General features: G+C 48.4%; 1 protein-coding gene across 3 annotated transcripts in view; it reads left to right on the forward strand.

Moving 5' to 3' along the window:
• The first annotated feature begins 1357 nt into the window (after nt 1-1357).
• PPIH (peptidylprolyl isomerase H) overlaps nt 1358-16981 on the forward strand; it is a 97989-nt gene continuing 82365 nt past the window's right edge. For 2 of the 3 annotated variants that reach the window (XM_077288091.1, XM_077288101.1), the window contains exons 1-5: nt 1435-1574; nt 6588-6652; nt 9848-9871; nt 11475-11519; nt 12848-12890. In XM_077288091.1, the coding sequence (XP_077144206.1) occupies nt 1509-1574; nt 6588-6652; nt 9848-9871; nt 11475-11519; nt 12848-12890 (243 nt within the window). In that variant the 5' untranslated portion in view covers nt 1435-1508. Of the gene's footprint in view, nt 1575-6587; nt 6653-9847; nt 9872-11474; nt 11520-12847; nt 12891-16981 lie in introns of all 3 variants that reach the window. The other variant, XM_077288084.1, reaches the window with a different exon arrangement.

Raw genomic sequence — 16981 nt, forward strand, 5'->3', positions numbered from 1 at the left:
CCACACAGACCCCCCAGACCAATGTAACAGCACCCCTTCCTTCCCCACACAGACCCCCCAGACCAATGTAACAGCACCCCTCCTTCCCCACACAGACCCCCCAGACCAATGTAACAGCACCCCCTCCTTCCCCACAGACCCCCCCCGACCAATGCAACAGCACCCCTTCCTTCCCCACACAGACCCCCCAGACCAATGTAACAGCACCCCCTCCTTCCCCACACAGACCCCCCAGACCAATTAACAGCACCCCCTCCTTCCCCACACAGACCCCCCAGACCAATGTAACAGCACCCCCTCCTTCCCCACACAGACCCCCCAGACCAATGTAACAGCACCCCCTCCTTCCCCACACAGACCCCCCAGACCAATGTAACAGCACCCCTCCTTCCCCACACAGACCCCCCAGACCAATGTAACAGCACCCCCTCCTTCCCCACACAGACCCCCCAGACCAATGTAACAGCACCCCCTCCTTCCCCACACAGACCCCCCAGACCAATGTAACAGCACCCCCTCCTTCCCCACACAGACCCCCCAGACCAATGTAACAGCACCCCCTCCTTCCCCACACAGACCCCCCAGACCAATGTAACAGCACCCCCTCCTTCCCCACAGACCCCCCAGACCAATGTAACAGCACCCCCTCCTTCCCCACACAGACCCCCCAGACCAATGTAACAGCACCCCTTCCTTCCCCACACAGACCCCCCAGACCAATGTAACAGCACCCCCTCCTTCCCCACACAGACCCCCCCCGACCAATGTAACAGCACCCCCTCCTTCCCCACAGACCCCCCAGACCAATGTAACAGCACCCCCTCCTTCCCCACACAGACCCCCCAGACCAATGTAACAGCACCCCTTCCTTCCCCACACAGACCCCCCAGACCAATGTAACAGCACCCCTCCTTCCCCACACAGACCCCCCAGACCAATGTAACAGCACCCCTCCTTCCCCACACAGACCCCCCAGACCAATGTAACAGCACCCCCTCCTTCCCCACACAGACCCCCCAGACCAATGTAACAGCACCCCCTCCTTCCCCACAGACCCCCCAGACCAATGTAACAGCACCCCCTCCTTCCCCACACAGACCCCCCAGACCAATGTAACAGCACCCCTTCCTTCCCCACACAGACCCCCCAGACCAATGTAACAGCACCCCTCCTTCCCCACACAGACCCCCCAGACCAATGTAACAGCACCCCCTCCTTCCCCACACAGACCCCCCAGACCAATGTAACAGCACCCCCTCCTTCCCCACACAGACCCCCCAGACCAATGTAACAGCACCCCCTCCTTCCCCACACAGACCCCCCAGACCAATGTAACAGCACCCCTCCTTCCCCGTGCAGCCCAATCTCCACACAGCACAACGCTGCTGCCTAGTAACCAGGCTTGCGATGGAGAAGACGGCCCCGCCCCTTCCGGTGACATCACCCTCACATGGGCATGACGTCAGCAGAGGTCCTGTAGCTTGGATTTACCCTCTCCCGAGACAGAAATGGCGCTCTCGGCTTCCAATCCGAACAACCCGATCGTGTTCTTCGATATCAGTATCGGTGGGCAGGTAACATTACCTCCGCTCTGCTCATAGTGGGCGACCAGCACTGGGACTGCTGCGGCCATGAAGCTGTGTTCTCCATGAGGCTCCATAGTGACACATGTGCATGCAGTGTAGTGGTGCTGCCATCATAGTGCATCATGGTTATTATGGGGAGGACAGAAATCACTGAAGAGTGGGACCTTCATTCATTGGACTGGGATTAGCATATTGTGCTGGGGACTACAAGTACCAGCACAATGACACTGCCCCCCATAGTCCTGCAGTTTGCTAGCTGTGAGGCTGACCGCAGCGGTGACGCTTCACCTGAAGTCATGCTGTTCTCCAAGGTGTCCGATCCGGCTCTCCTCACACTCAGGATACTTTTATGTGATCTTTAAAGCAGATTCTGCCTCAAAATCCACATCAAAAACTATTTCTAATCCCCCGCACAGGACGCCTTTCCTCAGCTTGTTCCCCTGTAGCTCGCCTGAATAAGTGCCCATAGTGGCCAGCAGTGTGAGGATTCCGCCTCCACATTGAGTCTCTTGTTGCTTTCTTTAACCCCTTCACCCCCAAGGGTGGTTTGCACATTAATGACCGGGCCAATTTTTACAATTCTGACCACTGTCTCTTTATGAGGTTATAACTCTGGAACGCTTCAACGGATCTTGGCGATTCTGACATTGTTTTCTCGTGACATATTGTACTTCATGTTAGTGGTAAAATTTCTTCGATATAACTTGCGTTTATTTGTGAAAAAAACAAATATTTGGCGAAAATTTTCCAACTTTGAATTTTTATGCCCTTAAATCACAGACATATGTCACGCAAAATACTTAATAAGTAACATTTCCCACATGTCTACTTTACATCAGCACAATTTTGGAACCAAAATTTTTTTTTTGTGACGGAGTTATAAGGGTTAAAAGTTGACCAGCAATTTCTCATTTTTACAACACCATTTTTTTTTAGGGACCACATCTCATTTGAAGTAATTTTGAGGGGTCTATATGATAGAAAATACCCAAGTGTGACACCATTCTAAAACTGCACCCCTCAAGGTGCTCAAAACCACATTCAAGAAGTTTATTAACCCTTCAGGTGTTTCACAGGAATTTTTGGAATGTTTAAATAAAAATGAACATTTAACTTTTTTTCACACAAAATTTATTTCAGCTCCAATTTGTTTTATTTAGCAAGGGTAACAGGAGAAAATAGACCCCAAAAGTTGTTGTACAATTTGTCCTGAGTACGCTGATACCCCATATGTGGGTGTAAACCATTGTTTGGGCGCAGGGCAGAGCTCGGAAGGGAAGGAGCGCCATTTGACTTTTCAATGCAAAATTGACTGGAATTAAGATGGGACGCCATGTTGCGTTTGGAGAGCCCTTGATGTGCCTAAACATTGAAACCCCCCACAAGTGACACCATTTTGGAAAGTAGACCCCTTAAGGAACTTATCTAGATGTGTTTTGAGAGCTTTGAACCCCCAAGTGTTTCACTACAGTTTATAACGCAGAGCCGTGAAAATAAAAATTCTTTTTTTTTCACAAAAATGATTTTTTAGCCCCCAGTTTTGTATTTTCACAAGGGTATCAGGATAAATTGGACCCCAAAAGTTGTTGTCCAATTTGTCCTGAGTACGCTGATACCCCATATGTGGGGGGGAACCACTGTTTGGGCGCATGACAGAGCTCGGAAGGGAAGGAGCGCCATTTGGAATGCAGACTTAAATGGATTGGTCTGCAGACGTCACGTTGCATTTGCAGAGCCCCTGATGTACCCAAACATTACAAACCCCCCACAAGTGACCCCATATCGGAAACTAGACCCCCCAAGGAACTTATCTAGATGTGTTGTGAGAACTTTGAACCCCCAAGTGTTTCACTACAGTTTACAACTCAGAGCCGTGAAAATAAAAAATCTTTTTTTTCCCACAAAACTTATTTTTTGGCCCCCAGTTTTGTATTTTCCCAAGGGTAGCAGGAGAAATTGGACCCCAAAAGATGATATCCAATTTGTCCTGAGTACGCTGATGCCCCATATGTTGGGGTAAACCCCTCTTTGGGCACACGGGAGAGCTCTGAAGGGAAGGAGCACTGTTTTCCTTTTTCAACGCAGAATTGGCTGGAATTCAGATCGGATGCCATGTCCCGTTTGGAGAGCCCCTGATGTGCCTAAACAGTGGAAACCCCCCAATTATAACTGAAACCCTAATCCAAACACGCCCCTTACCCTAATCCCAACAGTAACCCTAACCACTCCTCTAACCCAGACACACCCAACCCTATTCCCTACCGTAAATGTAATCCAAACCCTAACCCTATCTTTAGCCCCAACCCTAACTGTAGCCCCAACCCTTGCCCCAACCCTAGCCCTAACCCTAGCCCTAACCCTAGCCCTAACCCTAGCAATAACCCTAGCCCTATCACTAGCCATAACACTAACCCTAGCCCCAACCCTAGCCCTAACCCTAGCCCCAACCCTAGCCCTAACCCTAGCCCTAACCCTAGCCCCAACCCTAACCCTAGCCCTAACCCTAGCCCCAACCCTAGCCCTAACCCTAGCCCTAACGCTTGCCCTAACCCTAGCCCTAACTCTAGTCCTAACTCTAGCCCTAACCCTAACCCTAATGGGAAAATGGAAATAAATACATTTTTTAATTTTTTTATTTTTCCCTAACTAAGGGGGTGATGAAGGGGGGTTTGATTTACTTTTATAGCGGGTTTTTTAGCGGATTTTTATGATTGGCAGCCGTCACACACTGAAAGACGCTTTTCATTGCAAAAAATATTTTTTGCGTTACCACATTTTGAGAGCTATAATTTTTCCATATTTGAGTCCACAGAGTCATGTGAGATCTTGTTTTTTGCGGGACGAGTTGACGTTTTTGGTAACATTTTCAGACACGTGACATTTTTTGATCGCTTTTTATTCCGATTTTTGTGAGGCAGAGTGATCAAAAACCAGCTATTCATGAATTTCTTTTGGGGGAGGCGTTTATACCGTTCCGCGTTTGGTAAAATTGATAAAGCAGTTTTATTCGTCGGGTCAGTACGATTACAGCGATATCTCATTTATATCATTTTTTTATGTTTTGGCGCTCTTATACGATAAAAACTATTTTATAGAAAAAATAATTATTTTGGTATCGCTTTATTCTCAGGACTATAACTTTTTTATTTTTTTGCTGATGATGCTGTGTGGCGGCTCGTTTTTTGCGGGACAAGATGACGTTTTCAGCGGTACCATGGTTATTTATATCTGTCTTTTTGATCGCGTGTTATTCCACTTTTTGTTCGGCGGTATGGTAATAAAGCGTTGTTTTTTGCCTTGTTTTTTTATGTTTTTTTCTTACGGTGTTTACTGAAGGGGTTAACTAGTGGGGCAGTTTTATAGGTTGGGTCGCGGCGATACTAAATATGTGTACTTTTATTGTTTTGTTTTTTTTATTTAGCTAAAGAAATTTATTTATGGGAATAATAAATATATATTTTTTTCTTTATTTAGGATTTATTTATTTTTTTTTTTTTACACACGTGGAGAATTTTTTTTAAACTTTTTTACTTTGTCCCAGGGGGGGACATTACAGATCATTGATCTGACAGTGTGCACAGCACTCTGTCAGATCGACGATCTGCTGTGCAGGGCTGCAGGCTTACCAAGCGCTCTGAGCAGGCACTCGGTAAGCCACCTCCCTCCCTGCAGGACCCGGATGCCGCGGCCATCTTGGATCCGGGACCTGCGGCGAGGAGGGAGGTAGGAGACCCTCGGAGCAACGCGATCACATCGCGTTGCTGCGGGGGTCTCAGGGAAGCCCGCAGGGAGCCCCCTCCCTGCGCGATGCTTCCCTATACCGCCGGCACACCGCGATCATGTTTGATCGCGGTGTGCCGGGGGTTAATGTGCCGGGGGCGGTCCGTGACCGCTCCTGGCACATAGTGCCGGATGTCAGCTGCGATATGCAGCTGACACCCGGCCGCTCCCCCCGTGAGCGCCGCCGATCGGTGATGACGTACTATCCCGTCGGTGGTCATACGGGCCCACCCCACCTCGACGGGATAGTACGTCCGATGTCAGGAAGGGGTTAAACACTCCAGGGTTCGGAAACTGTGAAGCCGTGCCAAGCAGTGGCGTGTTCCTCTCACAGCCTCATAAACTAAAGAAAGAAAAAGATAACCGCTGCAAAACCGCCAGCGAAGCCGCTGCAGAAAATAGATTGGCAGTGTTTTCCTGAAGTGGTCAGGAATGACCCGATATGACAACCCCTTTAAGGGTATGTGTCCACGTTCAGGATTGCATCAGGATTTGGTCAGGATTTCCCATCAGTATTTGTAAGCCAAAACCAGGAGTGGAACAATTAGAAGAAAAGTATAACAGAAACATATGCACCACTTCTGCATTTATCACCCACTCCTGGTTTTGGCTTACAAATACTGATGAAAAATACTGACCAAATCCTGATGCAATCCTGAACATGGACACATACCCTAAGAGTCTTTTATAATGAGAATCCCCTCCTTGAAAGATATATCTGCAACTTTATGAAAAACAAAATCTGTGTCTAAGCACTATCAGGCAGATAGTTGCTACTTACCTGGCGGTTGTGCTCGGCACCGTTCTACCCCGACACAGAACCGCTCCTGCCGGGGATTCAGCTGTCTCTGCTGACGTCACACCTACAGAGCTGAGGCATCTTTCCTGCTCCGCTCTGTTGTCAGGGCGGGACTCCCAGCATCATTCTGATTGACAGCCACGTCTTGGCTGCCTATCTGGGGGGGTCATCTGTCAATCAGAATGACATCAGAAGTCATGCCCTGTCACGTCAGCAGAGGCAGAAAAGGAGATTCCGCCCTGTCAGCATGATGTCAGCAGAGGCAGCTGAATCGCCGGCAGGAGCAGTCTATGACCACTCTGTGCCAGGGAAGAACGGCGCCGGGCACAACAGGCAGGTAGTAACCCTGCGGGGGGCAGCGCCTTACATTACATTGTATAAAAATAAATAATTATGTTTTGTTTGTTTTTCTGTACATTTAGGAAGTTGGGCGGATGAAGGTGGAGCTCTTTGCAGACGTCATCCCCAAAACAGCAGAAAATTTTAGGTAATGCTAAATATACCACCCTGGCCGCACGCTACAGTGTTACATCTCCAAGCAGCCGCATTGTGGCAAGCTGTACTGGGGGACCTGTTACTGGGATGTCCTCCCATAGAGAGATGTGGGAATATCCCCGTGAGGGCAGGCGTACACCAGAGTCTGGTCTCTCATCGGGCGGACTATGCAAGTGACACTCAGACCAAACTCTGACCAGACTCTGATCCATGTGTGATCCAGTTCTCTCAGATGAGGAAAAGATGGAGGAAAAAAATGCCTCCATCTTCTTCATTCTGTATGTGCACTGACATCGGACTGCGGACAGATGTCATCAGAGAGCAGAGCGATGATTTACATGGCAGAGTACCATCCGAATATCAAACCAAACTCGGGTAGGCAGTGATTTTTTTTTTTTTTTTTAACCAGCTCTCTGAGGAAACAATCTGAAATATGCACAGCCGCATAGACTGACATTGGTCCCTGTGCGATTCGATGTTTTGTTTAATCACACTTGGACTTAAAATATAATCATGTGCAGAAATCCAAATACTGTGCCGTATGGAGGCGCCATACTGCTGCACACATGCTGTCAGCCCTGCCATGTGCACGAGCCCTAATACAGTGCCTTATGGAGGCGCCATACTGCGGCACACATGCTGTCAGCCCTGCCATGTGCAGGAGCCCTAATACTGTGCCTTATGGAGGCGCCATACTGCGGCACACATGCTGTCAGCCCAGCCATGTGCAGGAGCCCTAATACTGTGCATTATGGAGGCGCCATACTGCGGCACACATGCTGTCAGCCCAGCCATGTGCAGGAGCCCTAATACTGTGCATTATGGAGGCGCCATACTGCGGCACACATGCTGTCAGCCCAGCCATGTGCAGGAGCCCTAATACTGTGCATTATGGAGGCGCCATACTGCGGCACACATGCTGTCAGCCCAGCCATGTGCAGGAGCCCTAATACTGTGCATTATGGAGGCGCCATACTGCGGCACACATGCTGTCAGCCCAGCCATGTGCAGGAGCCCTAATACTGTGCATTATGGAGGCGCCATACTGCGGCACACATGCTGTCAGCCCAGCCATGTGCAGGAGCCCTAATACTGTGCATTATGGAGGCGCCATACTGCGGCACACATGCTGTCAGCCCAGCCATGTGCAGGAGCCCTAATACTGTGCATTATGGAGGCGCCATACTGCGGCACACATGCTGTCAGCCCAGCCATGTGCAGGAGCCCTAATACTGTGCATTATGGAGGCGCCATACTGCGGCACACATGCTGTCAGCCCAGCCATGTGCAGGAGCCCTAATACTGTGCATTATGGAGGCGCCATACTGCGGCACACATGCTGTCAGCCCTGCCATGTGCACGAGCCCTAATACTGTGCCTTATGGAGGTGCCATACTGCGGCACACATGCTGTCAGCTCTGCCATGTGCAGGAGCCCTAATACTGTGCTGTATGGAGGCGCCATACTGCTGCACACATGCTGTCAGCTCTGCCATGTGCAGGAGCTCTAATACTGTGCATTATGGAGGCGCCATACTGCGGCACACATGCTGTCAGCCCTGCCATGTGCAGGAGCCCTAATACTGTGCTGTATGGAGGCGCCATACTGCGGCACACATGCTGTCAGCCCTGCCATGTGCAGGAGCCCTAATACTGTGCCTTATGGAGGCGCCATACTGCGGCACACATGCTGTCAGCCCTGCCATGTGCACGAGCCCTAATACTGTGCCTTATGGAGGCGCCATACTGCTGCACACATGCTGTCAGCCCAGCCATGTGCAGGAGCCCTAATACTGTGCATTATGGAGGCGCCATACTGCGGCACACATGCTGTCAGCCCTGCCATGTGCAGGAGCCCTAATACTGTGCCTTATGGAGGCACCATACTGCGGCACACATGCTGTCAGTCCACCCATGTGCAGGAGCCCTAATACTGTGCCGTATGGAGGCGCCATACTGCGGCACACATGCTGTCAGCCCTGCCATGTGCACGAGCCCTAATACTGTGCCTTATGGAGGTGCCATACTGCGGCACACATGCTGTCAGCCCTGCCATGTGCAGGAGCCCTAATACTGTGCTGTATGGAGGCGCCATACTGCGGCACACATGCTGTCAGCTCTGCCATGTGCAGGAGCTCTAATACGGTGCATTATGGAGGCGCCATACTGCGGCACACATGCTGTCAGCCCTGCCATGTGCAGGAGCCCTAATACTGTGCCTTATGGAGGCGCCATACTGCGGCACACATGCTGTGAGCCCAGCCATGTGCAGGTGCCCTAATACTGTGCCTTATGGAGGCGCCATACTGCGGCACACATGCTGTCAGCCCAGCCATGTGCAGGAGCCCTAATACTGTGCCTTATAGAGGCGCCATACTGCGGCACACATGCTGTCAGCCCAGCCATGTGCAGGAGCCCTAATACTGTGCCTTATGGAGGCACAATACTGCGGCACACATGCTGTCAGCCCTGCCATGTGCAGGAGCCCTAATACTGTGCCTTATGGAGGCGCCATACTGCGGCACACATGCTGTCAGCCCTGCCATGTGCAGGAGCCCTAATACTGTGCCTTATGGAGGCGCCATACTGCGGCACACATGCTGTCAGCCCAGCCATGTGCAGGAGCCCTAATACTGTGCCTTATGGAGGCGCCATACTGCGGCACACATGCTGTCAGCCCAGCCATGTGCAGGAGCTCTAATACTGTGCCTTATGGAGGCGCCATACTGCGGCACACATGCTGTCAGCCCTGTCATGTGCAGGAGCTCTAATACTGTGCATTATGGAGGTGCCATACTGCGGCACACATGCTGTCAGCCCAGCCATGTGCAGGAGCTCTAATACTGTGCCTTATGGAGGCGCCATACTGCGGCACACATGCTGTCAGCCCTGCCATGTGCAGGAGCCCTAATACTGTGCATTATAGAGGCGCCATACTGCGGCACACATGCTGTCAGCCCAGCCATGTGGAGGAGCCCTAATACTGTACATTATGGAGCCACCATACAGGGCACACATGAAACCTAGCATTGCTCACTTATTATATATACATATACTATATGTTTTTCCTCTCTGCAGCATTCATAACTAGTAAGACATTAATACTAAGAGCTATAAATTAAACCTCTACACTTTAATCTACAAGATGAATTTATTGATGATAATAATTATATCTTTTCTTTTTCCAGGCAGTTTTGCACCGGAGAGTTCAGGTCTGTATGTATTATCTGTCAGCCATTTATGTATATACTGTATTGTCTTCATTATGCATCAGTGAAAGTGTGTGAGGCATGACTGGAAGCTTAAGGTGTGTGTTCAAAATCTCCACCAATGGCAGATTTCAGGGACATGGAGGATTTTACATGTTTGATTTCAACATGTGCTATCCTTCTGTTATTGCTGGAAATAAGTCAGTGCCAAAGATTGATGGCAATCACTTATTCCAATCTCCGTTAGGAGCAGGTACACCCACGGCTGAGTATGAGGGATTGGGAGAAATAGCCGTCAGCTGAATAATGTTACTCGGCCACCTTAAAGGGGTTGTCTCTCTTTTTTTTTATTTTCGGGAGCGCACTGCTCACAAGCCTCATTGCTTGCTGGGGGCAATGCACTCACGATAATCTACAGTTTGGACCAGTGGAATGGTCTCGGCACCGGTCTGCAAGCAGAGTGTCAGAACTCTGTTGTCGGTTGTCCGGGGACCAAAGGCTCCTTCCCTGTCCCTAACACTAGAGGCACTCTAGCTCGTCCTGTTCCCTGGATTACTTCTGATGGTGAAGATGCCAGGGCCACATACCTTGCCTTAGCTCCTGAATCCACCCTCATCTTTACCCTTCTCCCCCACCCAGGGAAGCAGGGGAGTAGTATGAGTACCTTAGTTCACCAACCAGACTAACAAGGTAATACAAACAGAGATAAAGAAAAATACCAATCATACAAATATACTCACACAAACAAGAGGTATACACCAGGCAGTGGAGGATGAGCAAAAACCAAATTAGAAGGAGGGCAATTAGCACACACCCAAAACCTAGCAACAGTGTCAGATAAATCCACCAAACATCTTCTCAAACAGTAACCACAAAGACCATCTCCTAACCATGCAGCATAAGCTTTCTCTTACCATGAGTGCTAGTCAGGGCCCATAATATGTAGGAGACGGGAATGGCTAACAGTGAACAGCTGAGAGCCTTAATGCAGGAAAGCTTCCAAGAGCTCTCAACTGAGCAGATTAACCCCTGCACTGCTAAAGGAAACCTGCAGAGTTTAATATGAAGGTGAAGTGCTTCTAAACAGTGCAGGAGTAGGAGAAATCAGACACTGGGGTCGTCTGGCTCCTCTGTCGCGGTAAACTCGTGACACAGAGGCTGTTTTACCTCTGTGGTATTGGGGGAGCAGCAGTGTGCCCTTTGCTTATAAATCAACCGCCGCTGACTGCAGCAGTAGAAGGGAACCTTTGCGACAGCAGTAGTTACAGGTTTTGTAATTCTCCATTACCATATGTTTCTTAGGAAAACATACATGTCTACGTAAGAGGATTATATATTATTTTAGGAGGGACATAATGCAGCAAAGAATTTGGACAAACCCCTTACCTTTTCTACATTGGATGACTGAGAGGGTTCTTACATAACCATCACATTAGATTCTCAGTCGGACCTGACTAATTGGGGATCCACCATCATTAACCTACCATTACTATGTGTTGTGCAGAGGTATCGGTGCTGAATAGACTGAAGATAAAGGTGTTTCTTGGTCTGTAGCACAGACTCAAAATACAGCGGTAAATGAAGAACGTTACTTGTTGTCTTGCAGAAAGGACGGTGTTCCCATAGGATATAAAGGAAGCACTTTCCACAGGTACGTGTCTGTCAGTAATTGTCTTTTGTATGTTGTGGCTGCTAGGGTTTTTTCTCCTCACAGGTCCCTTCCCTGGACGTTGTCTCTGGGCTCTAGACTTTTAGCATTATGACGAACACATAGGGGTTGTATTTCATGAGTGTTACTGGGAAAGTTCACTCACTTCGGCTACAAGAGATGAGCAGGGCCATTAAGGTCACATTTGCTGATACCTGTTGGGTTGCATAGTTTTCAGCAGGAGTGTGCTGCCCGCTGGTCACACGTGGAGACGGTGCCGCTGCCTGCCAGTTCCCATGCAAAGTAGCAACTGGACTTTATGGAATACCTAGCAAAGCCAGGTGATTGAAAGCCCACTATGCAAGGGAAAAAGGGAACTAGATGTTGGTGATGTGTCTCCTCCACTTTCGGGACTGTGTTCGGAACCCCACAATCATAAAGCTGTAGTACAGTGGGGAAGACAAGTTTTCCCACCTACAAAGAATGGAGAGGGTTGTAATTTTTATCGTAGGTATACTTCACCTGTGAGAGATAGAATGTAAAAATAAAAAAACAGAAAATCACATTGTATGATTTTTACATATGTAATTTGCATTTTATTGCATGAAATTCTGGCTCTCATAGACCTGCTAGGTTTTCTTTACCTACAATAAAAATTACAGACTTCTCTATTCTTTGTAGTTGGGTAAACGTGCACAATCAGTGTATCAGATACTTATTTTCCCCACTGTATATGCTAGTATCTTATAACTTTTTATAAGAAGGGAAAACCCATTTAAGGACCAGTAATAGTTATGGTGACAAGGTTATGACTCGTGGACAAGTGCAGATGACAATCACGAGGGGTCAAGCAAATTGTTGGCTCTGCAATAATGCAAAATTCTGTATGTATTTTCTTTAGAAATCTGATCTGTAGTATTTAGCAGAACTTGTGTGCAGAATTGCACCCTGACTTGTAATGAATGAAATCCCTTTTATAGAGGTTTTCTGATTCTGCTTTCTCCAGACCCCTTCCTGCCAGACGGCTTACATAGGGTCCGCAGGTTGTGCAGGGAGGCTTGTCTAACCTTTATGTCACTGGGTATGTGGCTATCGCACCATTGCAATGTATGTGTTTTACCCTCAGTGTTGGGGGCTCTTATTCCAAAATAAGATTTATTTTATCTGACTTTATATCTTGATGTGCTAGGAATCAAAACTATAGTGACCGGGACAACACATCAACGCGGTTACTGCTCCTCCATTACTGTGGGTTTCATAGATGCGATCTTGTTGATTTATGACTTATCATTTCTCAGTTTATTCCCTTTTCCGTATCTTCATTCCTGCAGGGTAATAAAAGACTTTATGATCCAAGGAGGAGACTTTGTTAATGTAAGTATTTTTACATTTATGCAGAAATAGCATTATATTATAGTCTTTATTAGAAGATAAGATCCAAAAAATCTCCATAACTGCATGTGGCACTTGCGGTTGTCAGAAGGAGCCCATACACATCAGATGACCCTGTGGCTGACAGCTTTCTCCTGTTTTTTTTCCATTTACATGCATTCTTGGCTCAGCCAAGTGTTTATGTATTGTCAATGGGAAGAGGGGGGAAAAAGCTCTGAAAGAGGTGTCTTTTTTGGGGGTTAAACGGTACAATTGTTACCATCCACCTCTCGTGTCTCCCCTTTTCCTCATAGATTGTAAGCTTGCGAGCAGCAGGGCCCTCATTCCTCCTGGTATCTGTTTTGAACTGTGATTTCTGTTATGCTGTAATGTCTGTTGTCTGTATAAGTCCCCTCTATAAGTTGTAAAGCGCTGCGGAATATGTTGGCGCTATATAAATAAAATTATTATTATTATTATTATTATTACAATAAAGGGTCTGCCTATCTAAAAGACTGAGCCCACAGGCTGCTCCTTGGAAAGAAAGGAAGACTCTTTCCTACTCCCAGAGGACTACCTTAGCTTCTTCATGCTCCATAACATACAGTATATAGCGAGTACTGGGCAATAATTTTTGGCAGGTGTGGAAAAAATGCTTCAAAGTTAGAATGCTTTAAGTGTAGAAGTGTTCATATTGATTAAGAAAATGGAAAGTTAGTGAACAAAAGAGAAATCTAGATCACATCAATATTTGGTGACTGCCCTTTGCCTTCATCAGTTTTTCTTCGTACACTTGCAAACCGTTTTTGAAAGATCTCGGCAGGGAGGATGTTCCCAACAATTTGGAGAACTACCGTAACCCCAGATCTTCTGTGGATGTCTCTTGTGCAAGGACTTCTGCCCCTTCTTGTAATCCCAGACAGACTGGATGATGCTGAGGTCAGGCCTCTATGGGGCCGTATCATCACTTCCAGGACTCCTTGTTCTTCTTTTACGTGAAAATGCTTCTTAAAGACTTTGGCTTTATGTTTGGAGACGTTGTCCTGCTGCAAAATAAATTTGGTATTGCATGATGAATAAATATTTGCCTGTATTTCTCACTATTGAGGACACCAAGAAATGGGCGCTGTAGACTCAGTGCTCGTGCCGGCAAATACATATGTTGCTGGCTACTTAATTACCACTGATTCTGTTTGCACACAGCATTCACCACTGAACCAGTGGAGTAAAGTTAGGACGTTCTTTGTAGGCGCAGTCAGCACGCTCCAGTCCCACCGACGACAAGAGCAGCAGAAGCCCCAGCCTCTCCTTTGTTGTATATAGGCACCCAAACCCTCCTGGGTAGTATATCACCTATATATGGATACAGAGTATCTATGAACCACTCACACAAGAGTATAAAATCAGTAAGGTTTTATTCAACATTCATTATAAAAACATATAACATACAAGCAAAAAACATATATCTGAGGTCTGTAACAAAGAGGATACTTCAAGTATAAGAAAGAGGGTGGCGACTCAAAAAATATAATATAAGGACAAGTGCCACATCAGATCAATTCAATTCATTATGATTACCAGATGAACATTTTATAAATAAATCTATGATAAATTTGATCTATACCATATTAGATTCAATCAATTCATCTTGGGGAAATACAGATACTAAATTAAAATTAATAAACGCCCCGACGAGCGTGCTTTCTCAAGGGGAATGTCTCCTGGGTTGCGTGTAGGCCCCAAGACCGTCCTGGGTTGCATGTAGGCCCCCAGACCCTCCTGGGTTGCATGTTGGCCCCCAGACCCTCCTGGGTTGCATGTAGGCCCCCAGACCCTCCTGGGTTGCATGTAGGCCCCCAGACCCTCCTGGGTTGCATGTAGGCCCGCAGACCCTCCTGGGTTGCATGTAGGCCCCCAGACCCTCCTGGGTTGCATGTAGGCCCCCAGACCCTCCTGGGTTGCATGTAGGCCCCCAGACCCTCCTGGGTTGCATGTAGGCCCGCAGACCCTCCTGGGTTGCATGTAGGCCCGCAGACCCTCCTGGGTTGCATGTAGGCCCGCAGACCCTCCTGGGTTGCATGTAGGCCCGCAGACCCTCCTGGGTTGCATGTAGGCCCGCAGACCCTCCTGGGTTGCATGTAGGCCCGCAGACCCTCCTGGGTTGCATGTAGGCCCGCAGACCCTCCTGGGTTGCATGTAGGCCCGCAGACCCTCCTGGGTTGCATGTAGGCCCCCAGACCCTCCTGGGTTGCATGTAGGCCCCCAGACTCTCCTGGGTTGCATGTAGGCCCCCAGACTCCCCTGGGTTGCATGTAGGGGGTCCAAGACCCTCCTGGGTTGCATGTAGGCCTCCAAGACCCTCCTGGGTTGCATGTAGGCCTCCAAGACCCTCCTGGGTTGCATGTAGGCCTCCAAGACCCTCCTGGGTTGCATGTAGGCCTCCAAGACCCTCCTGGGTTGCATGTAGGCCTCCAAGACCCTCCTGGGTTGCATGTAGGCCTCCAAGACCCTCCTGGGTTGCATGTAGGCCTCCAAGACCCTCCTGGGTTGCATGTAGGCCTCCAAGACCCTCCTGGGTTGCATGTAGGCCTCCAAGACCCTCCTGGGTTGCATGTAGGCCTCCAAGACCCTCCTGGGTTGCATGTAGGCCTCCAAGACCCTCCTGGGTTGCCTGTAGGCCTCCAAGACCCTCCTGGGTTGCATGTAGGCCTCCAAGACCCACCTGGGTTGCATGTAGGCCTCCAAGACCCACCTGGGTTGCATGTAGGCCTCCAAGACCCTCCTGGGTTGCATGTAGGCCTCCAAGACCCTCCTGGGTTGCATGTAGGCCTCCAAGACCCTCCTGGGTTGCATGTAGGCCCCCAGACCCTCCTGGGTTGCATGTAGGCCCCCAGACCCTACTGGTTTGCATGTAGGCCTTCAAGACTCTCCTGGGTTGCATGTAGGCCCCCAGACCCTCCCATGTGATGTATATACAGCAGCCTCAATTTCTCCCATGTGATGTATATACAGCAGCCTCAATTTCTTCCATGTGATGTATATACAGCAGTCTCTGAGTCTCCTACATGATGTATATACGAAAAATACCAACTTATATGACTAATCACCATGGTAACGCATAATATTGCAGTAATCTGTACCATCAGTGAAAGAGACCCACAAGACCTATCATCTGATACATGAAACTAACACCAAGAAAAGGATGATAACTGGTCAGACCAAGTATAATGCAAAAATATATACTTTATTGATAAAATTACAACCAGGTGAAAGGAGGAAAAGTGGTGACAACGCAAAGAAAGTGCTGAATACATAGCAGGAGGAGCGCACCCAGGATTGCCTGTCCCCTAGGGCTAAGAAATGTATAATTGCGGAGAATATAAAAAAATAACAAAATGGGAACACAATATATAGAAAAAACTAAGCAAACATAACCAAAAAATAGATAAGCCAAACAGGGAGGGAAAACCTAACTGCAGGCAGCCCTTTAAAGAGTATATATCGAGACAATGGGAAAATATCCATCACAATACTAGCACATACATATGTAATTACCCATTTATACCAAGTCAGTAAATACTGCTGCCACAGGTTACCCACCGCAAAGAGGACAGGAAATCCTGGGGACGCACCTCCGCCCCAACGCGCGTTTCGGCGATCACACCTTCGTCAGGGGGCATAGAACGTGTGTGCACATGGAGTTTAAAAGCACCCGCACCGGAAATGCAGGTACGCGACAACCGGAAGTGGTCATGCGGCTCCATGGAAACCAGAGCGCCGGCCACATCCGAAGAGAGCCGAAGGACGCCGAAGATCACAGGGGCCCCATGTGACCAAAAGCGTCCAACAGACACCATGGAGGCGCGCAGGCGCACAGGAATCGAACAGCAACCACACCACCACTCACGCCAAATATATTCTACAGATGCTGCTTAGGTAAAACCTATATGCAGAAGTAAACCGCCGTGTAAGAAGAAAATACTACAGCTATACATGCCACAAAGGTAAACAATTTTTATGAGGGCTATTAATGAAATTGCCACAATGGCATCTGCTCATTAAGGAAATAGCGGCTGCAAAACAATATTGTAGAA

This window comes from Ranitomeya variabilis, chromosome 1, assembly GCF_051348905.1.
Source record: "Ranitomeya variabilis isolate aRanVar5 chromosome 1, aRanVar5.hap1, whole genome shotgun sequence".
NCBI classification, from domain to species: Eukaryota; Metazoa; Chordata; class Amphibia; order Anura; family Dendrobatidae; genus Ranitomeya; species Ranitomeya variabilis.